Genomic DNA, 26861 nt, shown 5'->3' on the forward strand with positions numbered 1-26861 from the left:
GATATCAAGTCTGACAAGAGGGTTTGAGTGGTGGTCCTCAACTGCTGTTGCATCAAACTACACACCAACCCCTCCAACATCCCACCCCATACATCCTCAAAAAGGACGGCTCCATCCGGACAATCCTTGACTTGTGGCCCCTCAACCACTACATCCATTCAGAACATTTCCGCATGGCAACTCTGCAGGCACCCCTCCCCACTCCATCAGCAGGGACATTTGATGATGACTCTCAATCTCAAGGATGCCTATTTTTCCATGCCCATCCACTTTTCTCATCGATCGTACCTTTGCTTTGTAGTAAGTGGGCAACACTACCAATTCAAAGTACTTCCTTTCGGGGCCACCACAGCTCCAAGGGTATGTAGGAAGTGCCCAGCTGTGGTGGCTGCCTATGAGCTGGTGGCGGGAGGGCTATTGAAAGCTCGAACCCGGCTCGAGTCTGAAGCTTGCCCCTGCTTGAGGCCTTGTTGGAACCTTGAGCCAAGAATTCATGTGGCTTTTGTCAGCCATCCTTGCTCTTCCAAGGATGTGGCGTTGCGACCGGAGCTGCCGACTTTGAAACTAGGGAACCAGGTTCGAGTCTCAGTGTTGGGTCACTATTCTGTGATTCTGAGCAAATCACGAAATCTCTTGTTGACTAAAAAAAAATGAATGTGACCTTGTGTAATGAAACCTGTGATCATGTAAGGCACTAAAATACTTTTGGGTCTTGTTTGCGCTATACTGCAGAAAAGTGCACAACGATGTAAAAACAAACCATTAACATAAAGGGAGTGACAAATAGATACCGATTTACTGGCTGATATGTGCAAAGCGAAATCAGAATACCTGGTTTATTCACAGCTTCCCTGCTTGAATTGTGCGTTCTCGGGCAAATATTTTATTTCACTAAAATTCCTTTTTTCCATATTTGCATATGAAAGAACTTTCAAATGCATGATTTCTGAATACTAGCTGTACATAAATCTATTGTGTTTGACTTAACAGACTATAATGTGGGTCAATAATAATCTGGACCACATCCAGGGTTCACATGACAACTGTCTTGCCTCTTGGTTCACCTGTGGCATTGCCCTCAGTGTGGGGACAGGGCAGAAATGGGTTTCTGTTAGTTTTAAAAAACGATCACTTTTAATAAGTACTTCTCAGTGCAGTGCTTTAATGTGAGATATTAATGGCAAAGCTCTCACTTGTTTAAAAAAAAAAAGTTTTTGAATTTTGATGAGATTTTATCGTATTTTACGTTTGCTTTATGATTCACATAGCAAATATTTTCAGGGCTTAGCTAATGTATGGGCTCTAATAGCACAGCCAGACCGTTCCCTCACCTCTCCTTGTTAATTTCTTGGGCCACCCCACTCTAGTATTTGCGACGGGAGGGCATTCATGTCTTTTCTAACTTGACGATTGGCTGATGAAGAGCAACCGCAAGCTACAGTGTCTAGCCCACACACAAACATTTCTGTGCCTGCTCCACAGCCTGAGGTTCACCATAAACACCACCAAGCCCCACCTACAGTCCTTGCAGATTGAACCCTTCCTAGGCTCTGTGTTGAAGCATTCACATCCCTGCCAATCAGGTTCCCAGTGCCTGTGTTCTTTCCCAAAACTGTACCTTTGTGATTCACAATTGGCACACCTCTGGCTCACATTTAAGTCCCTTGTAAAAGGTACAAGTGGTACCAAGGGCCTTGTGACCAGACTGTGTGTTTTGGTGCAGATAAAACTTCAGAGTTGACATGGCGCACATCCCTGTATGCCATGCCCACCTACCACTGCCTGTGGCATAGGTAAGTCACCCCTCTAGGAGGCCTCACAGCCCAGGCCTAAGGCAGGGTTCACTATACCACTGGCGAGCGCACAGCTGCATGAGCAATGCGCCCCCACAGTGTCTGTGCCATTCACAGGCATTTTAGGTGCAGTGGGGCCATATCGAGTACATGGGCTGGGAGTTTGTCCTTACGAGCTCCACAGCTCCATGATGGCTTTACTGAATGCTAAGGAGTTTGCTATCAAACTCCTCAGCATAATAAACCCGCACTGATAACAGTGTTGGATTTATTACAAAATGCACTCAGAGGGCATCTTAGAGGTACCCCCCTGACAACAATCTACTTCCTTGTATCCATCTCACAGTGCACCAGCCAGCCACACACACACGTTTATGACTCCTGAGGTGGGAGCTCTTGTGGGTCAGGGGCAAAGGCTGCTTGGAGTGGAGTTACTTCACACCTACCTCCAAGAAGGAACAGCATTCATGGTGGTGAACCTCAAAGGCTTCCTGCCCTTTGATATGCTAGCCAGGCCCTCTCCAGATATTGGAGATGCCCACCCCTCATGGCCAGGCCCCACTTTTGGCAGCAAGGTCAGTGGGAAAATTTAGTAGTCCGGAGAGGTTTGTCCCCTCTCTGCCAGGACCATCCCTAAGATGCCCTGGACCGAGGTGACCCCTCCTTAGGAAATCCTCCATCATGAATAGAGGGATTCAACCCAATCAGGTTAGGGGGATGCCCCCTCCCCAAAAGGGAGAGGACATTCTAAGGGTGTAGTCACCCTAAAGGCAAGTATCCCATTGGCCATCTGCCGGTCCCTGTAACTCCCCTAAATTCAGTTTGTAGTGGCATCCCTGAATCTTGATCCTCAGATTCCTGCAACCTAAGAAGAAGACTAACGAAGAAGACTCCGTGCAGTAAAGCAAGAAGACCCCTATTGCCTTGGCCCCAGGCCTACCGGCCTGTCTCCTGCTTCTCAAGGCTGCGAAGTAAACAATGCCTGTCCTGTGGCTAGCGACTTCCAAGAACCTCAGGAAGACTGCCACTCTTCAATAAAGACCAGCTCTCCAGAGGACAGTGGCCCTGTCCAGAAAAACTCCATCTTCAAGATTTCCGCAACCCCTCCTCACTCTGCACCCAACTCCCACGGCCCGAGTTCAAGTGACTCACCTGGCCTGTGAAGTCTCCCCAGTCACCCTCACTCGTTTCCATCAGCTGCTGACCTCTCCTGGACCCCACAAAGTTGCCTGCAGCCTCAACACAAAGGGTCCCCCTGACCGTGTCCAGCACCAACTCAGAAGGTCTGCCACCAAAAGGTACTTCTGCATCCTCAGCCCTCCAGGCCTTGGGGAGCTTAACCGTGTAACCTTGTAAACCGTGCCTCCTTGAGGTGCCCCCAGCCTCCTTTGATTTACATTGGGCCTACTGCCCTCTGCACCCGGCTGCCCCAGTGCCGCTGGTGGCGCAGTACCTACCTGAAACTGAACCTTGCCCAGTGTTAATCAAAACCCTCAAAGACTGGGATTGTAAGTCGAATACTTACCTGCTAACGCATAACATTGTATTCCTTTCCCCATAGAATTGCATTGCATTTACAAAACCTATTGTATACAAAAGTTTATCTGCTTCTATTGCAAAGTTCTAATGTTTCAATGTGATTCTACAAAAGTATTTCCAATACTGTAAAGCATTTTCTACTGCCTTACAAAACAATTCTTACTGTACTTGGAAAAGTATTACTGCTCTTGAAACTGTTACTTACCTGTGACTGAGTTCCTCTTGGCTCTAGAAATCAATAACAAAGTAATAACCTTTTGTAAAAACAATTGGTCTGGATTCAGTCTTTGAGTGTCTGCTATAATTTATTGCCTGAGTGTGTACAATAAATGCTTAACACACCCTCTGATAAGCCTAATTGTTCGCCCACGCGACCACAAATAGAGCTTTTAGTATTATCTACTTAAGACTCTGGGGATCCACTGGACTCTGTGCACACTATACCTTACTTTGATATAGTATATACAAAGCCAACTTCCTACAATTGGATACTCTGCTACACGATTCACCACATGGCAGCATGACATCTCCCAAGGATGGGCAACGCTTTTGCAAGTCCACAAATGGGACCCCTCACCCCTCCACTCGCACAGGCACTTCCAATGTTGGGGGATTCCACGGATAGAGCTGTATGCCCCTTCAAAAAAGGCAAAATGCCCAAACTTAGCCTCCAGGTACCCACAGTCCACGGGCAATGAACTTCGGCTGGAAGGGTTAGGGATAGTTTCCTGCAATTTTCCACCTCTAATTCTGCTTCCCTACATGGCAAGCAAACTGAGACAAACCTCAGTGATATACAGTCTGGGCGCTGCAGCCTAGACCAGACACAACTGGTTCCCCATTTTCATGGAAAAGTCCGCCACCCCTCACATGAGACTCTCACTCAGGCTGGACCATCTTACACAGAGGCAAAGTTGATGTGAGGCATTGGGATCTCAGACAGCTCAACCATGCGATTTGGCAAATGATGTTCTAGAGTCAGGGTTCCTCAACTTTCCCCAGCAATGTGTCTCCATCTTAAAGGATGCCCAGCGGCCCACCACATGAGTCTTTTAGGTGACAAAATGGAAAAGGTTTGTTCACTACTACATTTCCAAAGACTTCGGACCCTTTAAAGTCTACTTTGCAGGATATACTTGTCTACCTTTTTCATTTACAGAAAGCAGGCCTTTCCTACACCTCTTTTCTCTATACTTAGTTGAAGTTGTATCCTACATGTAGAACACGGAACACTCGTCTCGCTTTAAAATTCCAGATGTTAAGGCTTTTGTGACTTCCCAAGAAAGTGATATCCCATAGACTGTCTCCTGCACCCACATGGAATCTCAGGTGACGATCTAACAGTCTGTTCAAGGTTTGTCACACACTCTACTTTTACTGCCATAAAACGTTGCATCTTGAGTATTGTGTGTGGAAGACCTGCAGACTTCTTCTGAAATGTGTCCCCTCTTATGGAGGCCCCATCTGAACAACTTTGTGAATATCTGGAATTACGTGCAGTGTTTGAAAATCGCTAGCTAGGTTATGAATACACACAGAACATTTCATCATTTGTGCCAATCTCCATGCACCAAACCCCAATATGTCAACAGCACAGATGCAAAAAACGACAATCAAGAGGGCGGTATTTGCGTCTGGCGCAATTTTTGGCGTGTTGCACGCATTGAAATCCATAATTACTGAATTTCTGTGCTTTTATATGTTTGATGCAGAACCATAATACAGGTTTACCTGTTTTGTAAATGAATATATATTGCATTATAGTACATTACATTTTATTGCTTTTTTTGTCCATTGATGAAATGCAGCTGTAAAGCCTGATGTCCCTGGTTCTTTTTTCTCTTGCGTAAGTGCCTCTGTTAATTTGATTGTTGCTGTAGACATATCACAACGTAGATTTTGAGGAATTGTAAAGACAAAGCTTAGACATATTTCTTTCTCACAGCAATGTGTCTAACTGTGGTAACTCCAGAACATGATAACGTGTTTTCCTTTCCTTTTTTTCTGATTATTTTTTAGAGAAGTACGTGTTACGAAATTAATCAGCAAAGGAACAATTGAAGAGTCCATGTTGAAAATTAGTCAGCACAAATTGAAACTGGAGCAGGATATGACTGCTGCAGATGCTGGTAAGCATTTCAGATTATGAGTGTAGCTTATTTTTCTTGCTGATTTACATTAAACGTTTCAAATGTATTTCGGACATATAATTAATAAGATATACAATACCTTTATGATACCTAAAGGGTCATAACATCCACAGGATATATATCAACCTGGGTGGGGCCTTGGTATTTTTTTTGTTCAAGCATAAATAAAATAAAATATGGAAATACTCTTTATTTGCAAATGATTGTCATTTAGTCTCCACTCCAGTATTCACAGCATCCAAGTGAGTTACATTATTACTTGGCAGAGACAAATATAATGGATGTCTGCTCCTCCCAGCTAGAAATCCCGTATTGATAATGCAGAATGTCTTGAGTCCCTCCCGTCTATGTCTGCCCAGTCATGTTCTGCGGAACAAATGTCATTTCAGTAAGAGAAATTTGTATATGGATTTGTTCCAGAGTCACAATTCCCCTTCAGATTAATATGAATGACACTCTTTCCAATTCTGGTACTGAATGGCCAATACCAAAAATCGATCAGGGATCAATACTCCGCAACATCACACTACAGTGGCCCATACACATTCACCCAAGATCCCTGATGCGCTGGGGTAAATTGTATTCATACCAACAATTATCTCTCATTATAAATTCAATTTGAGACCTTTTAATAATTGATTCCCTAAGTATCCACTTTCCTCTTATTTGGTCGAGGGACCAATTAGTTCAATAGTTGATGGTAATGATAACTAATGACCTAATTAACCATCTAGTCAATAAAAATAATCAGTCTCTCGATGAAGTTAATATTTACATTTTTATCTCAGATATTAGAGGATTAATGCTCAGTTGCATTGGTCACAATTTACAAACACTTACTCTCAGAGAAGAGAACATTAATACATATATACCTTCAAACTCAGTGACAATGACTTTATGCAATGAAGGAGTGGATAGCGTAAGAGACAAAAGGTTCAGCAAATAATTAGGCCACATAATATACCTAACCGAAGGATAGATGAAGAGACAATAAGTTCATCTAAAATATTGCATATCAAATATTATTGATGGAGTGGATAGGTGAAGGGACAAAAGTTTCAGAGACAAAAATACATTGATATTAGATTTTCAGGATGATTTAGGCTAAATACAAACCTATTGGTCTGTATAGCAAAACCACTCCTGGCATAGGGAAATGGCGGGGGCTCCCCAATACAGAATCAGAGAACATAAGATATAGAATCAGGAACGGGACAGGTCAGGAACAGCTAGTCCTAGCTGCAAAACCGACTGACAGCGACGCATCTCCCCTCTTCTCTCTGTCATCCTAAGCTTCTAAATCACACCCCAGATATACCCTAAAAGTGATATGACCAACCCACTAATGTTGCATTCTACAATCTGAAAGAAACACATTAGTTAGATTCCTTACCTTAGAATATCCCCAGGCGTCAGGCTGGATCCGGAAAGATTTTTCGTCAGCAAAACCCTTGCGCGTCGCTAGGCGTCGTCTGCGGCTCCCCGTCCGTCGTTGGCGTCGTGATCGCCGGGAAGACGTTGTCGGAGTACTTAGACACCGTCCTGGCACGCTGACATCAGTTCTTCTTTTTTCCGCGCCAGTAAGCGCAGATCCTGGAAGAGCATACCCTTAGTCACTTTTTGACTAACTTTTTGGACATTTTTTGTCTCCATTTTCGAGTCGACTTTGACTCCTGGTGCCGGTAGGGATGCCCGGGTTCAAGCCATGCAACGTCCGTCACCGACTGATGTCGGTTACCGACCCCCACCATCGGTGTCTCTACTGCCTTGGGGCGGACCATGATGACAAGTCGTGCCCCAACTGCCGGGCGTTGACCTCGAAGGCTAGGCGGGAGCAGTCCCGCAAGCTCCTCGAGCTCCGGCAGTCGTCTCTGCGCCGCTCGAGGTCCCGGTCGAGGGACTGGTCGCGGAGTCGAAATCACCACCGCTCGTCTGGTTCGAAGTCCTCACATTCAGGTAAGTCGAGGCACAGTAAGAAGAAGTCGAAGAAGCGACATCGCTCTTCTGACTCCCCGCGCCGGTCGTGCGACTCGCCCGAGGGTTCGGGTGGCACCACCCGTGCGGCTCTGCTGGAGCCACAGGAGTCACGTCCAGCCTCATACCCTCCAGTCCCTGGGCCTCACGCGACTCCGGGCGAGATTCGGGACTTCCTCGTGGCCATGAGTAGTCTCGCTCCGCCGTCGAGGCCTGCCGGCGCGCCTCTGGGCCCCGCAGGTCCGAATGGGGGGCTTAGCGATCCGGCGGCTCCGGCCCCGGCGCCGTCGTCAACTCCGGTCCAGACGTCGCAGGTCCCTGTGGGATTCAGGCCTGGATCCTGGTCGACGCTGGTTGACCTTACGATACCTCCACCGGCACCGACCCCTTCGGTGCCGCCCCTGGCGCCGTCTCCGGACAACGCCGTCCCTTGTTTCGGCCCCAGTCCGGGTCCAGCGTCGGAACGGCGCCGCCCGGCGCTGTGTCCGGCACCGATGAATGAACGTTTCATCTTTCACCGGCTCCGTCCTTTCTGCCTGCTTGCCAGACGGATGAAGGGGAGGACTGGAAGGGGTCTGAGGACCCTCTGGCACAGCAGTGCCAGTTAAGTCAGGACTGGGCTGACGAGCTGGGGATGCCAGTGGTCTCGATACTTCGCCTGACACTGGCTTCATCTCTCCTCCTTCCGTGGCTACGGAGGAGGGAGCGACTTATTCTGTGGTGCTGCGCAGGGCTGCCAAGACCCTACACCTGGAGCTTTCTGCAGTGGCCATGAGGACTAACTTACTCACTGAGGTGCTTCAACCGCCAGTAAGCTCTTCAGAGCCACTACTGCAGTTCAATGAAGCCCTCACCGACGTTCTAATGGGCACTTCGTCCAAGCCCTCCACTGTCAATCCTGTGGATCGGAACGTGGCCCGGCACCACCAGCCTGCTCCGGGTGACCCCAGTTCTCTGTCAGTACACCCCACCCCTGAGAGTCTGGTTATCCAGGCCTCTACGTCCCAGACCACCTTCCCGTCCGCTCCTCCGGATCGGGAATCCAAAAGGTTGGAGCAGTTCGGAAAGAAGCTCTTCTACTCGCTCAGTTTGGGGTTGCGGTCCATTAATACCACGTGCCTTTTGGACCGTTACGCCCACTCCTTGTGGGATACGGTGGCGGACGTGCTGCCCCACTGTCAGGAGGAGGCCAGGACATGGCTCGCCCAGGCTCTGGCTGAGGGGCGGGATGCAGCGCGATACTCCATTTGATGTGGACTTGACACCACGGACTCGCTGGGTAGAGCGATTGCGACGACTGTGGTGATTCGTCGTGACGCCTGGCTGAGGTCCACAAACTTTTCAGGGGATGTCCAGAGCACCCTCATAGACATGCCATTCGATGGCCGGCGCCTTTTTGGCGACAAGGCGGATAGTGCACTGGAGCGCTTTAAGGACTCCAGGGCTACGGCCAAGTCCTTGGGCCTCTCAGCCCCGCGCCCGCAATCTTCCACTTTTCACCCCTTTCATGGCCAAGGGAGGGGCGCCCCCGCACGTTCGTCCAGCCACAGGCCGCAGACTCAGCCTCAACGCGGTCGTGGATGTGGATTCCGCCATGGCGGAGCAGGGAGACAAAGAGCCGGTCAGTCCACATCTGCCCCCGCAGCACCTGCCTCAAACCCTTCCTAGTCCGAGCTTTCAGGCCCATTCCACGCTGGTGGGAGGCAGAGTTCGCCATCACTTGCTCCACTGGCGTACCATCACATCGGACAGGTGGGTGCTGCAAATCGTCCTAAGGGGCTACTCCCTCCCCTTCGAGGCGACCCCTCCAGCCATGCCACTGCAGTACCACCGCATGTCGGGGGATCACTTGCAACTTCTGCGGGAGGAAGTTACGGCCCTCTTGGCCAAGGGGGCCGTGGAGCGCGTTCCTGGCCCAGAAGTGGGACGGGGTTGTTACTCCCACTACTTTTTGGTTCCCAAGAAAGGGCAAAGGGGGCCTACGCCCTATCTTGGACCTCAGGAGCATCAACGCCTTCCTCCGGAAGGAGAAGTTCAAGATGCTGACTTTAGCTCTGGTTCTGGCTGCTCTAGACCCTGAAGACTGGATGATTGCGTTGGACTTGCAGGACTCTTATTTCCACATCCCCGTCGTGCCGGCCCACCGGCATTACCTGCGGTTCACGGTAGGCCACGAGCACTTTCAGTTTACCGTGCTCCCCTTCGGCCTCACCAGTGCCCCTCAGGTGTTCACGAAAGTGATGGCGGTGGTCGCAGCTAATCTGCGCAGATTAGGGTTTCCAGTCTTCCCCTATCTCGATGACTGATTGTTGAAGGCGGGCTCGCCCCGAACAGTCGTCTCCCATCTCCAGACTACGGCCGACCTCCATTCGCTGGGGTTCTTCATCAACGTGCCGAAGTAACATCTGAGTCCCTCCCAGAAGCTCCTCTTCATCGGAGCTTTTCTGGACTCGGCGCAGTTTCGGGTCTCTCCTCCCGAACAGCGGGTTCGGGATATTCAGGCTCTGATTCCGATCTTTCAACCTTTATCCCGAGTTTCGGTCAGGTTGACCTTACGGCTGCTGGGTCAGATGGCCTCCTGCATCCTGCTGGTACATCACGCCAGGTGGCGGATGCGGGCTCTGCAGTGGGACCTGAAGTTCCAGTGGGCTCAACATTGGGGCAACCTGTCCGACCACGTCCTGATCTCGGAGGGCACTGCAAGACAGTTGCAGTGGTGGCTCATGGACCGCGATTGGGTCTGCGGCAGATCCCTCTCCCTACCCCAACCGGAGCATGTAGTAGTGACGGATGCGTCCCTCCAGGGATGGGGGGGCCACATGGGAGAGGCAGAGATCAGAGGCCTCTAGTCTCCGGCAGAGTCCCGGCTCCATATCAACCTATTGGAGCTGCGGGCGATCCGGCTTGCACTGAAGGCATTCCTTCCCTCTGCCCGGGGAAGTGTAGTGCAGGTGTTCACGGACAACACCACCGCCATGTGGTATTGCAACAAACAGGGCGGGTTGGGGTCGTGGACCCTTTGTCAGGAGGCTCTGCGCCTCTGGACATGGCTGGAACATCAGGGCATCATCCTGGTCGTTCAGCACCTGGCGGGCTCTCTGAACGCCAGGGTGGACGAACTCGGCAGCCGGTGTATGATGGATCACGAATGGCGTCTGAACTCTGACGTGGCGCAAGGCCTCTTTCGGCAGTGGGGAGAGCCTTGGTTAGATCTATTCGCCACAGAAGAGAACGCGCAATGTCATCAGTTCTGCGCGTTGGAATTTCCAAGGCGGCACTCGCTCGGAGACTCTTTTCGTCGCGAGTGGAGTTGCGGTGTGTTATACGCCTTTCCGCCTACACCACTTCTGCTCAAAGTGCTCAAGAAGATCAGGCGCGACGGGGCCCAAGTCATCCTTGTGGCTCCGGACTGGGCACGAAGGTACTGGTATCCCGAGCTACTCAGTCTGTCAATCGATCCCCCGATTAGACTGCCTCTTCAGGAGGACCTTCTGTCGCAGCAGCAGGGGACGGTCCTCCACCCGAACCTGTCCAGCCTCCACCTCCATGCGTGGAGTTTGAGTGGCAACAGTTGATGGCATTTGACTTGCCTCCTGAAGTCTGTGATGTCATTCTGGCAGCCAGGCGTCCCTCCACTAAAACGGCATACGCCTGCAGGTGGAACAAATTTGTGGCATGGTGCACAGCAAAGGCTGTGGATCCCCTTTCCGCCCCTCTTTCAGAGGTTCTCCTCTTTCTTCTTTCCCTGGCCCAGCAGGGCTCTGCTCTGGCCACCATCCAGGGTTATCTTTCAGCTGTTTATGCCTTCTTACGGCTTTCTGATCAGCCTTCTCTTTTCAAGTCCCCTGTTGTTCATAGATTCTCAAAAGGCATTACTCACATGTTTCCTCCTGTCCCCTTTGTAATGCCTCAGTGGGACTTGAATCTGGTGTTAACCTATCTGATGTGCGCTCCTTTTGAGCCACTTCATAACTGTCCTCTTCGTCTTCTGACTCTCAAGACTGCTTTCCTGGCTGCCATCACCTCTGTCAGAAGAGTGAGTGAGCTCCAGGCTCTTTCTTCTAAACCTCCTTTCCTCTCTGTCCATCTGGACAAGGTTGTTCTAAGGACTCGTCCTTCTTTTCTTCCTAAGGTGGTTACTGCCTTTCACATCGGCCAGTCTGTTACCTTGCCCACCTTCTTTCCGCCTCCGCATCCCTCGAAAGAGGAAGAGAGACTCCACCGCCTGGACCCCAAACGTGCGCTCTCCTATCTGGACTGCACCAAACAGTTCCGGGTGGACGACCAACCCTTCGTTGGCTACGTGGGCGCTAAGAAGGGGCGGGCAGTGCACAAGCAGACCATCTCTCGGTGGGTCGTTTTTTGCATTAAGGCCTGGTATTCCTTGGCCAAGAAGGATCCTCCTGTGGGGCTGAGGGCCCATTCCACTCGGGCCACAGCGGCTACTACTGCCTTGGGACGGGGAGTCCCTTTGCAGGACATTTGTCAGGCAGCAACGTGGGCCTCGCTGCACACGTTTGCCAAGCATTACTGCCTGGACAGCCAAGTCCGGAGAGACGGCTTCTTTGGCCGTTCCGTTCTCCAGGACTTTCTGGTGTAATCTTGGTTCGCAGACCCACCACCGGGGTTGGTATTGCTGGGGTATCTATTCTAAGGTAAGGAATCGAACTAACGTGTTTCTTTCAGATAAACAAGTTACTTACCTTCGGTAACGATATATCTGTAAGAAACATTAGTTAGTTAGATTCCTTACCGCCCCACCCATCCTCCCCGTTCTGCGAACTGATATCTAGGGTTAAGGTCATCCCTTTCAGGGCCCTAGTTTCATGGCACCAGTGTCGGTTTCTTGCATCGCTCTGCGTTCTTGGCGTGGAAAGCTATGTACAGAACTGACGTCAGCGCGCGAGGGCGGCTTCTAAGTACTCCGACGACGTCATCCCGGCGATCACGACGCCGACGACGGACGCGGAGCCGCAGACGCTGGTATTGCTGACGAGAAATCTTTCCAGATCCAGCCTGACGCCTGGGATAGTCTAAGGTAAGGAATCTAACTAAGTAATGTTTCTTACAGATATATCGTTACCGAAGGTAAGTAACTTGTTCTTCAACTTGCACAGGGATTGGTGGGTTTTGAGGGGTGGCATGGTCACGCCACCATGACTTTGCATTTATTCAACAGCTTTATTGTGTAAGATAGTTCCCATGGTCCAAAGTTCAGTTTATTCATACGTTTTCATCAATCAATATTTTCGCAGAGCACATCCCCGGTCTCCCGCTCGGGTACAACAATTGGCAGTCATTTGACGCTCTGGCCTTCAATCAGTCATTCACTCCTTCATGTCATCTGCGATGCTCAGCACATCTTGCTTGTCTCATGTCTCATGTCAAAGCAGACTTGCTCGAGAAGACTTCACCGTCCCAGTCATGTCAACCTTTAAAAATGGAGGCTTTATTCAGCGCACTAAATTAGAAGGAAACAAACATTTATTAATTATATGATAATGAGACTTTCTCTGTTTCCCACCCACCTTACACTACTTCCCCATGAATGTTACCTAGCATAAGCTTAGTGCAAAAGCGGCATTAAAAGCATTATTACAATATTATTTATTTACGTGGTATTTCAGGCACGCGCAAAGCAATTCCCCTATGTTCATGTTGGGTGTACGTTAGTATTTACCACATCTACGTGTTGTTAGTACATGTTATGGGGTATTCACTGAGCAGGTTTCATTTTTGCAAAACCCTGCTCCATCAAAAGATATAATGGATGTTCGCTCCTCCCAGCTAGCAACCCTGCATTGATAATGAAGAATGTCTTAGGTCCGCCCAGTCATGATCTGCGGAATAAATGTCATTTCAGTAAGAGGAATTTGTACATGGATTTGTTCCAGAGTCACAATTCCCCTACAATTCTGATACCGAACGGTTATCAGTCTGTAATATAGCTGATTTCCGGCAAGGTACAGTAAATAGATTGTTGGGAAGGCATCATATTTGGAAAATATCGAGACAATAAAAATGCTCTAAATGTGTTGAATAGTTTTAAATAAATTCCAACTTTATTTATCTAAGAAGGAAAAGATGATTTCGAGCAAGAATTTTCCTTTCCAACACATGTTTAATTCAGAGGTGCTGTGGATTATATAGAACCTGTTCCTATTTTAAACATAATCTGTTTAGTTGATACCCTTTTACAATCTTACAATCTTATAACAGTGGTATTCCTATCAGGAATGAATTACATCCTTCAGAGCTCTCCCTAGTCGGGAGTACTAGGGCTGCGAGCAAACTTGCGTGTATCATCCAATTCCTGTCGTTTTATTGATCAGAAAGTAGCGTTTTTAACCAAAAACATTTTTATGTGCTAAATAATTTGGGGGACTTTTAAAATACAGTGATTAATTGGGAATTGAGAGCAGGCACACTGACACCTACTCACGCTGCACTATCATTCTCTTGCCTCGCCTTACCGCTTTTGTTTTGGGGAAGGCGGCGGCGGGCGCCATCTTGGGTGTGGGCTGGGGCTGCGCTCTAGTCGCGCTGGCCTCCCACCCTCCTCACGTTCTATATAATGAGTACCATGTTCAGACGGCGCAGCGGGCTGGCGCAGCGGGCGCGCGCCGAAGCCGCGCCAAAGCCAAGCCCGTCTGCGCCCGTCCGCGGCCGGACACGGCCCAGGGCCATAACCCCTGCCCCCCGACTGATGTACTCTTCCCGGCACTTAAAAGAGTTGCATGTTGGTAAGATCTGTCCGACCTGTACTACGGCCCCCTTGAAAGATGCGATGGCCACTCGATTATTTGTGTGTCCAGGCTGTGGATATCTTCTCCCCCAATCCAGCATTCCTGCCCATTCTGGCCTACAGGATGGCAGGTCCTATGTTGTAGTGAACAGAGCTTCGCATGGATGTCGAGCTGCGCTCATCAATACGCGCTCACTTCCATGTCATAGCTTTTATATCAATGAATTTATCGTTACTTATGATCTGGATCTACTGTTTGCTACTGAGACCTGGGCAGATGCCGGGTCTGGTCCGGATTTCTGTAATGCTACTCCGGTGGGGTACAGTGTTGTCAGACATGATAGGCCTGTAGGAAGAGGTGGCGGCCTTGCTATTATCTTTAAGGATAAATATCGTACCACACTTGATCCTATAAACTCGGCTAACTGCGAATCAGCCGCTTTTGCCATTAGCATTACCCCCAAGCAGGCACTAAAGGGTGTCATACTTTATCGTCCCCCTGGCCCCCGTAATTCTTTTCTTTCCTCCCTTTCTGACCTAAGTGACAATATTATATGTTCTGATACATACACTATATTGGGAGATTTTAATTTTCACTTGGAAGAGCAGGACAACTCCGATACTGCCCAACTCACAGCTGATTTTTCCAACTTAGGGTTGCACCAACTAGTCAAGGGCATTACGCATCAAGCTGGACATTCCCTTGATGGTCTATTCACGAATGACCCTGGTATATCTGTATTGGATATCATCCCAATTACTTGGTCTGACCACAGGGCCATTATCTTTCAAATAGACATACGACCTGTTGCCCCTTTAGTCTCCAGGCCGGGAACCAGAATGGGCACTCGTGCCTGGAAAACTGCAGATATGCCTCAGATGCTATATTCTCGGCTTCCTCCCGTCCTCAGGGTGGAAATACTCCGGCACTATCGGCCTCGGCTTTTCAGGACTGGATCCGAAGCGCCGCTGACCTAGTGGCCCCAGAGAAAATTACGAAGCCCAACAGAGTATCCCCCTCGGCCCCCTGGTACAATGAAGATCTTCGACTACATCGCCAACACTGCAGAAATCTAGAAAGGCGCTGGAGGAAGGTCTACTGCCCCATAGCCAGACAAACTTATAAAGATGCCCTTCAGATTTACAAAAAGGCAATCTTGGCCCGAAAAACCGAATTTTTCTCGGCACAAATTAAGACCGCTGCTAACTCGGCCAGAGAACTCTTCTCTGTTGTCACCAGCTTGTCTACCCCCCCTGTCGGGCCTGAAGTGGAGCCCTCACAGGCTTTTTGTAACGAATTAGCAGCCTTCTTTATCACAAAGGTTGCAGATATATATGCTTCCTTTGAAGATAACTCTAGAACTGAATGTAGAGGTGGTAGCGGGAAAGAAGCATTGTCTTACTACAATCATGACCATTTTCCATGCTTTCTACCCGCCTCACATGAGGATGTGATTAAAATCGTCTCTACCATCAAATCGGGCTCCCCACTGGATCCTTGTCCCCCATCCGTGATGTCAAAACTCACAGAAGTGATTTCCCGCCCTCTTATGGAGATCTGCAATACTGCTTTTTCGACAGGCCAATTTCCAAGTATATGGAAGAACGCTGTCATAAAACCCCTCCTGAAAAAACCTTCCTTAGATCCCACAGCTGTTGTAAGCTACAGACCGATCGCGTGCCTGCCCTTTCCTGCCAAAGTATGCGAATACCTGATGAATAGACAGCTCTCAGAGTTCGTCGAGACTCACCAGCTTCTCGACGATACGCAGTTTGGGTTTAGGAAAGGGCATGGAACAGAGACTGCCTTGATAAAGGCCTCTGACGAGATCAGGGTGATCATGGACCAGGGAGGGGCGGCTGTTCTTATCCTTCTGGATCTGTCAGCAGCTTTCGACACGGTCGACCATGCCACCTTGGTCGACCGTGTCACTGCTTTGGGGATTAACGGTTGCGCCAGGGATCTTATCTCATCGTTCCTGGCAAACCGTACCCAGACAGTAAAGTTGGGAGATTTCTATTCCCCTATCTCTGCACTCCCTTGTGGAGTCCCACAAGGCTCCTCGCTAAGTCCCATGCTTTTTAATATCTATGTAGCGGACTTGGCGAGGATAATAAAGGCCTATGGGATACAGCTTACATCGTATGCAGACGATACCCAGCTGGTGCTGGGCATCCATAAGGATGGTCTCACGGTAGCAGCCAACTTTCAGAAAGCTATGCTTGAGGTTAGTAGCTGGATGGCTTTGAACTGCCTTCGCCTCAATTCGGATAAGACCGAGATCATGACCTTTGGAAGACTCTCCCCTGAATGGTCCTTTGGTTGGTGGCCAGAAAAGCTTGGCCCTCCACCTGTCCCAGTAGAAAAAACCAGAAACCTGGGAGTGATCTTTGATAATAAGTTGGTTTTCGACCTCCACACCAACAAGGTTGTGTCGTCGTCTTTTTTCATCTTGAAAAAAATCAAGAAGCTGCTGCCTTATCTCCCGCCGTCAGCTGGGAAGACCCTGGTCTCTACCCTAGTCTTCTCCAGGATAGATTATGGGAATGCACTTCTCCTTCACACCCAGAAGCGTGTCACAACGAAGCTGCAATCTATTCAGAATGCGGCTGCTAGGATTCTTCTCAACATCCCTCGTCGCAAATCTACCACTCCTGGTATTCGTCAGCTTCATTGGCTGAGAGTGGAGAGCCGCGTCAAGTTTAAGGCCCTCTGTATTGCTTATAAGGCTGTACATGGCATTGGACCTAGGTTCCTGGTTGAAGCTTTCCAGCTGTACACTCCTAGGAGGCAATTAAGATCGGCCAATAACAGTCTCCTCCCGGTGCCACGCACAAGATCGGTCACCTGGGGAGACAGGCGCTTTCTTGTGGCCACTCCAAAACTTTGGAACCTCTTGCCACTAGCCATCAAAACTGCCCCGAATCTGATGAGCTTCCGCAGGCTCTTGAAAACATGGCTGTTTAATCAGTAAGAGGATGACTTGATGATAGATTCCAGTTGCTCTACAGCGCCGAGACACCTTCGGGTATTTGTCGCGCTATAAAAGTTGCGTAAATAAATAAATAAATAAACATATTTTATATTATTTTGATTAACAACTTCCTACCATTCCAGAAACCCAGTTTTTCAGTTCATTGCTTGTGATTTATTCCTCTTACAACTTTGATAGTTAATGCTGTATCCCTCTGGTTTTAAGAACCGCATTCTGTCACTGATCATTTGTTTCAGCTGACACCCTCCCCCCCCCCCATAACCAGTCCGTCAGCGGTTTGAGTTATAGTAGTCCATTGCAAATCTGTGCTGCTGTCAGCACAAGAATCCTACAGAACCACCTGTTGCATGCGCAGAGTGTTTGTGCCCTATCAAGCAGGAAACCTTTAATTCCCTCTCTTTTAAGAGGAGACAAGAGCTTAATATATGGACTGAGTAACCAAATGTGGTAGCAAGTTGAGTATTAGTGAGGCAGGAAGATTATCCTGACTAGTGAAGGTCACCTTTACTGGTCCCAACACAAGTGCTGTCCATATGACCATTTCTCTTCACTGTCAAACCCCCTTCCACCTTTTTGCCCAAATTCTTGGGATCACTTTCGGTCCTCTTACCTGCCCCGGTTGCCTAGGTTACAAGAAGAAGATGGAATTCCAAGAAGTAGATACTCAGGTCAACCATCACTTTCTTGTTGGGCAGTCGCTCCAAACGCAAAAACACCAAGCCTAGCAGAGCATTACATCACCTACCTTGCTCCCTCTTAGGATCTTAGAGGGTCAAGATTTCTTGCCATAGCTCCCAGTATATTCCCGTAGCATATGCTCTGAGATCAGATCTGGTTACCTGCGGTCCATTTTCTGAGTATATGCCATCTTCAGAGTTCCCTTTGTCCGCTCATTCTTCTTAAAGGTGGTGGTTACATGGTGAACATGTTTGCCCCCTGTGTGATCACAGCAGTTGAATCCTGAAGTTGTCTTGCCAACCTCTGCTTTCCTCAGATTCAAGCGAAGGGTAGGCTTGTGTGCAAAAAAGGCCAGTTAGACTGCTCTGGCTGTTCTTTGCCAGTTCCCAGTGTCTCCATTGTCTCTCTCAGCAGAAACCAGCACCAACTCTCATTCCTCTTCAGAACTCTATGATAATAGTATTGCTGCCCCTTTGGGTTAACTTCCAGATACCCCATGGTTGAAATCAGGTGGCTCCATCACCAGCCACGTGTTTCCAGAGACTTCTATGATTTAAGTCATTTGCAATGCTGTGTCACATGTGCTTTCTGCTTGTCCAAATATGTGGGTGTGCATTTCCTAATGAAATAAGTGGTGGTCAAGTCTCTGGGATAACCTCCAAATGGAGGAAGTGCCCTCACACACCCGATAGGTGTCATGCTTCATCATTGGGCATGCCCCTTGTGGAGACGACGCTACAATGCCCGACTGGCACCTGCGAAGGGGCTCTTTGGCGCGGATCTTTTGATAAGGCCATATGGTGAGTGAGGGTATGAGAGCTGGAGTGTGTAGTGTAGTGAGGGAAATTTTTAACTAGGCTTAGGGAGACTCTAAGTACATTTTATTAATGCAGCTCTCTAACCTAAGTAATAACAGTGTAGCTCATATCGGAGACAATGATCCTATCGAGCATAGGTGCTATTTAGTTTGTTTGGTCAACATGTTTCTTGCCTCTCCTAGAGGGTCTATTGGCAATTAGTCAGGACCATATAGAGGATAGTTTCCTAATTATCTTACGCCACTATAAGGCTGGTGTATACAATTGGCAGATTAATTAAGTCGCCAGCCGTGTTACGTTGCACAAGGTTAAGTGCCACCTTTTGTTGTTTCAAGACCCCGTATTATGTGGGTCAAGGTCTGACGAGGTTTCCCAGAGCGCTTCGCTCACACTCAATTAGAAGTGGTGAAGTGAGTGGCCTTTTGCCTATCCTGGCTATGTCCCCCTGGCATAGCCCTACGCCTAGTCTTTAGAGCCAGTTGAATTTCTTAAAGAGATGAAGCCGTAGTTTCCTCCTGTTGATCCTGCTCAGGTCAAGGCCTTCTAAGTGGCCAGGCTGGAGATTTTTGGGGCGGTTCCACACCCCTCTGCACCACTCCGTACCTGCCTGCTGAGAAGAGGGAAAGCTCTGCTTGGCCCTGCAGGAGGAGAGACCTGTCATGCAGTAGCCCAGCATATTCCCAGATTGACGAACACCCAGAGAAAGCAGACTACTTGAGAGAAAAAAGCTGTGGGCGACCCATAAAATGATTCGGTCTCCTGATCTTGCTCTGATTTTCTTGGTGAAAACTGCACCCTAAGACTGCACGAATTCAGCCACTATTAGGTTCCTGGTAGCTGCATTGTACTGTGATATGCTCCTACTATAGCATTTGATGGAGGTATGCATTGCTGCCCAGGTAGAGTTGGTTGACCTTTGAAGGCTGCAAATACTAGGGACACATCCTTGCTAACTATTTGGCCTGGTGGGTGCCACATCTGCCTTGCTGTAGGATCCATCTACATTTGGCCAGTGGAAGGCTACAGCTGCAAGATGCTGTGACAGCAAGGAATGGACCTGCCTTTTGCATTAACCTGGCAAAATCCTGTACTGAAGGGAAGCCCCTCTTGCTCACTGCAGCCACTGGCTGTGCTGGACATTTCGTTCATGATCACTGCAGCACCAATAAGTAGGTTGCAGTCGAAAGCGATCTACTGTAGCACGCAGAAGACTAAAGACATTAATCTTTTCTGCCCATATTATTTATGGAGTTAAAAACGATGAACTGATTGCGCACCTGAGCCTGCTGGGTCAGCATAAAGTAATCGTCACCTGTGTCAAATTAATGCCCATGGCTCAAAATGCTGGAGACTATAATTGATAGGGTCACCGAGAGAGAGCAATAGCGGTGGTGATGTATCGCCCACAAGAGATCATAACTAGGGTAATCACGAATTGCATTGTGTGGAATTTAGTTACTGCTGTGTGATTAATGCATTTTCTTTTACATAAAGACAAGCACTGGCTAGATGTTATTATTTCTTCAGGCTGGATGTTGAGTACTGAGCTCTTTCCCCACAAAGTACCTCCCTGGGAGGCCTGTGACTGTTCGCCATCACTATTCTGAGAGTCCGGTGCAGGAAAGGTTGTATTTGGGACTGTCTGCAGGTCAATGGTAGGACGGGCTCCGAAACACCAGTGGCAAATAGCCTCAGTCACAATGGGTGGATCCCAGTACCCTCTGTCTGACCGTGCCAGTCCCAAAAGGTGACATCCCTTTTTTTATGATTCTCCTTCAGAAGAAGTTTGTTCTTTTACCTCTGTTGTACGTAAAGCAGCAGAGGATCTAAAATTACCCATGCCACCGGCCTAACTGGAATCCAACATACTCACAGAATTTCTGCAAACGTAATCTTCTTTCAGAACTCTTGCTCCCTTTAAATGATGCACTGTTGGAGCCAGTTCTGACTGATTGAAAGAAACTCTTTTTGGGCACAGCTGTCCACACTGCCCATCATTCTTATAGCCTTTACTGGGAGTGTCTAGTACAAGCATCATCTGCCAGATTTAGCCAAAATGGCTTGTCTAGTAGTGCTCCAGACAGGGAATCAGAAAGACATGACTTATGGGCAGAAAAATCTTCCCTTCTGGCAAGCTAGCCCATTGCACTACCAACATTATGTGCCTCCTTGAACAATTTATTCACACTTTGTGGAGTTGTGAAGTTGGTGAAAATGGCTCTGACCAACCTCCTAGAATATAGGAAGAAGCCTTTTTCACATCTTGTCTGTGATGTTCTAGTTGCCTCTAACCAAATTCTATAGTGTGGCCTGGAATCTGCCTTAACGGTTTGTATGGAACTGTACCCCTTTAAAAACATTCTCAACATGACTTTCTTGCTTGACCTAGCTTCTCCAATAAAGCAGTTTCACCAGCAGTAGTGCTTTTGGGGCAGTATGCCCAACATCAGCAAACTTTTCGGTTGGTTATGGCTACTTGGTGCAAAATTGAAGACATGTGATACCACCACCTTCAGCAGCAGCTTCAGTCCCCACCATATTCAGTTGGATCTCCCACTTACATGCCTCTCTGACTCCTTCCCCTCCACCAGTAAGAGGAAGTATTTTGTCGGCAATTAAAACAGATCGCTGTGTACTACAAATAATCCACAACGACTTTAATTGCCGTTCTTGATGGATACTTCGAGCTGCAGATACCTCCCCTTTAGAACATTCCCAGGCGCCATACAGAATACACAAGATTTTTCATCATAGCACCTGTGTTCCAGCAGGTGGCATTGTGCTGCTCCACATCTATGCCTCGTCACCCCGAAATGATTGCTTGAGCTGCATATAGGCGCTGCCTAAGCACGCTGATATCAATACCTTTCTTTCTATGCCTTCATAAGCAGGTCCAATGCTAGCTCCTAATTTTTCTCATTTTTTGATAACATTTTTTCTCTCAAATTATTTTTCGGTGTGCAAGGTAACATGTCCACTCCCAAAATTACAGGGTTTAAGCCTCGTAGGGACTGTTTAAACAGTTGTCTCTGACAGATCCCCACAATGTTGGTCTCTTGTGTCTGGACCATGACTCCAAGTCATTGAGGGAGTGTTCCCTCTTGATCCTAAAGGTCTTCTAGGAATACAAAGCCAAGCTATATGTTGCAGAGCACTCTACGAAGTCTCATAAGGCTCGTTCCCACTCAAAGTCGAGGACCCAGACCTGTTCCCACTCTCTGGCCCAGCTCTGCAGCAAGTTGTCATTGTGGTCTAAGTCTTTGGGTAAGTCCAAATCAAATAATGAAGCATAAGAAGTGCAGGAAAGGCCTTCTCTCAGCCTTGTCACTTTCCGTCTGATGAGTATGTCAAGATGCCCCCCCCCCCAGTCTCGCTCCCTGTTCCCTACCAAAGAGTCTATTTCACTGCTGATTCTTTTGACTGGTCTTGCTTTCTTGGTGGGAAGGCTGACTCTGCCCTTGAGTCCTTCAAAGAGAGTACAGCTACAGCGGACTCCTTTGCTCTCAACACACCTTCAAGACAGTATGGCCAACAATTTTGCCCCATTTCTGTCATCGCTAGGGGCTTTGTCAGAAAACAGCACCATGACCCACCACCCCAGTAACAGACACCGCAGTCCATTTGGGTTTGGGGTAGGCAATACAGCAGACAACACTCGGACCCCAATGACAGCCAAACTCTTGCCTCCAGCCCACCTGGCAGCAGCCTCTAAGCCGCTTTAGTTTGGCCTTAGTGTCACACGACCACCCAACGGGAGACTGGATCAGTCATTTTCTGTATGGGTAGCAAGTCATAAGATCGGACAGGTGAGTCCTTTGAATAGTCTGACAAAGCTATGCCCCTCCCCCATTCCTTTCCATCCTGCCACACCTTCCTACTTCATCAAGGTAGCTTTCGCAGGACCTTGTGTCAATTTTGCTGTTGTGAAGGTCAGCCTTTTTTTAGAGAAAGAGCCACAGAGATGGTCCATGCCTCTGACGTTGGGAACTCTGTGCTACTCCCAATATTTCTTTATGCATAAAAATGGCAATGGCCTCATACCTACTTTAGACCTTTGACACCTCATTTTTCTCCTGATGAATGACAAATTCAGGATGCTGAGGTAGGCCCAGGTTCAGGCTGCTTTGGATACAAGAAACTGGATGGTTGTTTTAGAACTGCAGGAGGCCTATTTCCATGGCCCAATCCTACAGGCCCATAGGCGCTCTACCTGCCGTTCAAGGTAGAACATGACCATTTTCAGGTTGCTGTGCTCCCTCTTGGGCTCACTAGTGCCTCTCTGGTGTCAACAAAGGTGATGACTGTAGTCGCTGCCTACCTTCAGAGGTTGGAGGACCCAGTCTTCTCCTACCTAGACGACTGTCTGTTAAATGCAGGCATGCCACAGGCAGTCGTAGTCTACATGCGGACTGAGAACCTCCTTACATCACTGGGGTTCATGATCAACCTGCTAAACGTACCCCTAACTCCTTCACAGATGCTCCCTTTCATCAAAGCCATCCTGGATGCAGGGTACATTCGGGCATCCCGTCAGATCAACGAGTCCCGGTTATTTGGGTTATTATCTTTATGTATCATGCTTAGTCCTCGGTCTCGGTCAGGATGGCTTTGATCATTCATGGCCTGCTGGCCTCCTGCATCCTGCTTGTGAACCATGCCAAATGGCACCCACAGGAGCTGCAGTAGGATGTGACTTCTGTGGCGATAGAGCCAAGGGACCCTGTCTGATTTTATTCAGGTTGTGGAGGTATCTACAGTGGTAGCTGCTCGCCCACCACTGAACCAGTAGCAGACTCCTCTCCCAACTCCACCCAGAGCTGATGATGGTTACAAATGCATCACTGCTGTGTTATGGTGGCCTTGTGGGAGAGGTATGGTGACCCACCTCCATATCAATGTGCTAGAGTTGAGGGCCAATGGCTTAGCATTGAAATCCTTCCTGCTGTCTATTAAGGGAAGGTTGGTTCAGGGTCCACATGGGCAAAAAAACTCCATGTGGAATTGCAGCGGGTGGGGTGGGGGTCCTGGGCTCTGTTGCAATTCCACATGGAATTTTTGTCTCTGAGACTGATTCTGCTTAGAGCGGAGAACTGGTCTCCTGATGCTGTTTAGTTGCTGCCTCTCCCGTCCTCTGTTCTGAATAAGATCAGGCTGTCCTCCGACAGGGCTGCTACTTCGGGAGGACCTCCTGTCACCGCGGCATGCAAGGATGCTGCATACCCACCTGTGCAATCTACACCTCCATGCGTGGAGATTGTGTGGTGGCAGTTTAATCTCCCTCCGCAGTTATGGATGTTATCCTGGCAGCCTGGAGTCCTTCTACAAAATCTGCTTATGCCGCACAATGAGACGCATTTGCAGCTTGGTGTGGTTTCCGTAACACAAACCCGTTGCAGGCCAAACAGTTAGAACCAAGCCTACTACCACTTTTCTGTCTTGCATATTTTCTCAAGCTTTTTTAGTGTGCATCTGTGCACATGTTCATAAAGCATTTCTACCTTGACAGCTAGGTCAGATTCAAAAGGGTATTTCGTTTGTTCACTCCTGCAGGACCTCTGGATCTGATTGAGACTTCCAGCTTCAGATTTCTTACCTTAGACAATCTCCAAGCATCGGACTGTATCCGGAGGTTTTGCAAGCAGTACTCCTGTGCACCCGTTGGAGGTGTTGTTCGGCTTGGTGTCATCTGCACCAGAAATTATGTGCACGGTAATTATGTAGGCCCCGCCCCGGTAAGCTTGCGTCATTTCTCTACTTTCCATGCCCAATAGCGCTGATTCGGTCTGAGCTACCCTCAATCACTTTTTGACTAGCACTATTCAACGTTTTGTCAGACTTTTTGGAGAATTATTTCTCCTGGTGTGACCCAAGAAACAAGCTTGTTTCAAACCATGTGGGGCCTGTCACAGGCAAATGTTAGTGACAGACCCCCACTTGATGTGTTTCTGATGCTTGGAGTAGGACCATGACTCCAAGACCTATGAGGTCTGCCGTGCATCCCAAGGTGCTGAGGGAGCACTCCCTCAAGCTACTCGCTACCTGTCATTGCTCGACTTCACAACACTCGAGGTCCTAATTGTACAGAAGGTCCCAGGATGGCTTGCGAAGCCCTTCCCAACAAAATCGTATAGGAAGTCCCACAGACATAAGAAGTCCAAGGAGTTGAAGAGGTCTTCAACTTCATCGCGTCCATTGAAGTTTTCTGACGAGACACAGGAGCGTCAGCACTCCAGGCCCCTTGAGTCAGCAGGAACTGAACCCAGGTCTGTCCCACACTTGCCCGATTTTGCCAGAGCGACCCAGCTGAAGGACTTTTATGAGATCATGTGCCTCATATTTGGGCAGCCCGGTCCCTCTGGAGCGCCTTCAGGTGCGGCAGGGGCCCTTACTGGACCCACGCCGGCAGATTCGCCCTCTGGGCCAGTCAGATCCATGGAGCAGAGCTGCTGGCAAGACCAAGACTTTCCTCGGCACCCACTACAGTGCCGGCACCACACCTAGGCACTGCCACCCTCATCGTTATTCCCAACATGGAGCCGAATGGGCATCAACCGTCATCGGCTGGACTCCATGCTTCCTGGAGCAGTCAGTGCCTTACTTGTTTGGTAGGTGCAGGAAAAGGGAGACAAATGGGAGGGGAATATTGACCTTTATGGTTGCCAGCTCCAAGAGAGGATCATTACAACTGCCATGAGGAACTGTCAGAGGCCAGTGGGTTAGACACCTCACTTGACATTAGCCTGGTCCCTCCTCCTACCATGGCTATGGATTAGGTTGCCTCTTTTGCAATGGTGGTGTGTAGGGTGGCTGAGGTCTTGGACTTTCAGTTACCCATAGTGGCTGTTAAGACGAAGTTCCAGAAGGAGGTGCTTTAGCCAGGAGTCTCGCCATCTGAACTCCTACTCCCCTTCAATGAAACGCTTACAGACATCCTACTCGGCGCCTGGTCCACGCCCTGCACAGTTGCTCCTGTGTATTGGACGATTGCCTGCCACCATCACCCCGCACCTGGGGACCCCATTTTCCTAACTCAGCACCCCACTCCAGAGAGCATGGTGGTCCAAACCTCCGCCTCCACAATTAATCTCAGCACGTTTCTTACCACTCCACCAGATAGGGAATCCCAAGAGGCTGGATAACTTAGACAAAAGAATGGTATATGGTGTAGGCTCAACACAACCGACTTGCTGGGCATAGCGATTTCATTGTTTGTGGCCTTGTGCCGCCATGCATGGGTGAAAATTTTCAGGGGACATCCAGGCTTCCCTCATGGACAATGACTCTTGCTTCTATGGAGAAAAGGCAGCTTCAGCGCTGGGGTGCTTTAAAGACAGCAGAGCTACAACCAGGTCCTTGGTCTTGCCCCTTGCTGGCCCCAATCTACCCTCCACCACTTTCATGACCACAGAAGGGGTCTCAAACCGTGCCTATTCCTTCTCAGTCACCACAGCCATCTGGTTTCCCAGTCTTTCCATGGCCGAGGGTGCAGGTCCCATTGACAATGTGGGACAGGCAGCCAGTGGTTGGGTCAGTACACCCCCCCCCCCCCTCCCCAGCAACCGCTGCTTTCAAGTTTCTTTAGTTTGCCCTCAACCCTCATGGGCACCCAGTAGAAGGCAGGATACGTCAACACCTGCCCCACTGGCAGTCAATGACATCAGACTGTTGGGTCCTACACATAGTCCATAGGGGCCACTCCCTCCCCTTGCAACCCATGCCACCCATTTACAATCGGCGGAGGGCCTTCTCTCCTTGCTCCGTCAAGCGAGCCATAGAGATGTAGGTTGTGGTTGTTATTCTCCCTGCTTTCTGGTGCCAAAGCAGGATGGAGGACGTTGTCCTATACGAGGCTTGAGTCTTCTCAACCTCTACTTGAAAATGGAAAAGTGCGAAATGTTCTTGCTCACTCAAGTTCTGTCTTCCCTGGACCAAGGAGATTGGATGGTAGCGTAGGACTTGCAGGACACATTTCTACATCCCCTTCCTGGCTGGTTTCATGTGTTACCTGTAGTTCATGGTGGGCCAAGATAACTTTGTTTGCTGTGCTCCCTTTTGGCCTAACCAGTGTCCCTCAGGTGTTTACGAAAGTGATGACAGTGGTTGCAGCTCATCTGCGTAGGTTGGGGGTTCCAGTCTTCCCTTACCTCGAAGATTGGCGGCTGGAGGCA

At 49.0% G+C, this 26861-nt stretch overlaps 1 protein-coding gene across 3 annotated transcripts in view; it reads left to right on the top strand.

The window, feature by feature from the left end:
- Nucleotides 1-26861, top strand: part of SMARCAD1 (SNF2 related chromatin remodeling ATPase with DExD box 1) — a 683175-nt gene that overhangs the window by 630811 nt on the left and 25503 nt on the right. For all 3 annotated transcript variants that reach the window (XM_085641145.1, XM_085641146.1, XM_085641147.1), the window contains one exon: nt 5352-5461. In XM_085641145.1, the coding sequence (XP_085497271.1) occupies nt 5352-5461 (110 nt within the window). The remainder of the gene's footprint in view (nt 1-5351; nt 5462-26861) is intronic.

The sequence above is a fragment of the Triturus cristatus genome, chromosome 2_2 (genome assembly GCF_964204655.1).
Source record: "Triturus cristatus chromosome 2_2, aTriCri1.1, whole genome shotgun sequence".
Lineage (NCBI taxonomy): Eukaryota > Metazoa > Chordata > Amphibia > Caudata > Salamandridae > Triturus > Triturus cristatus.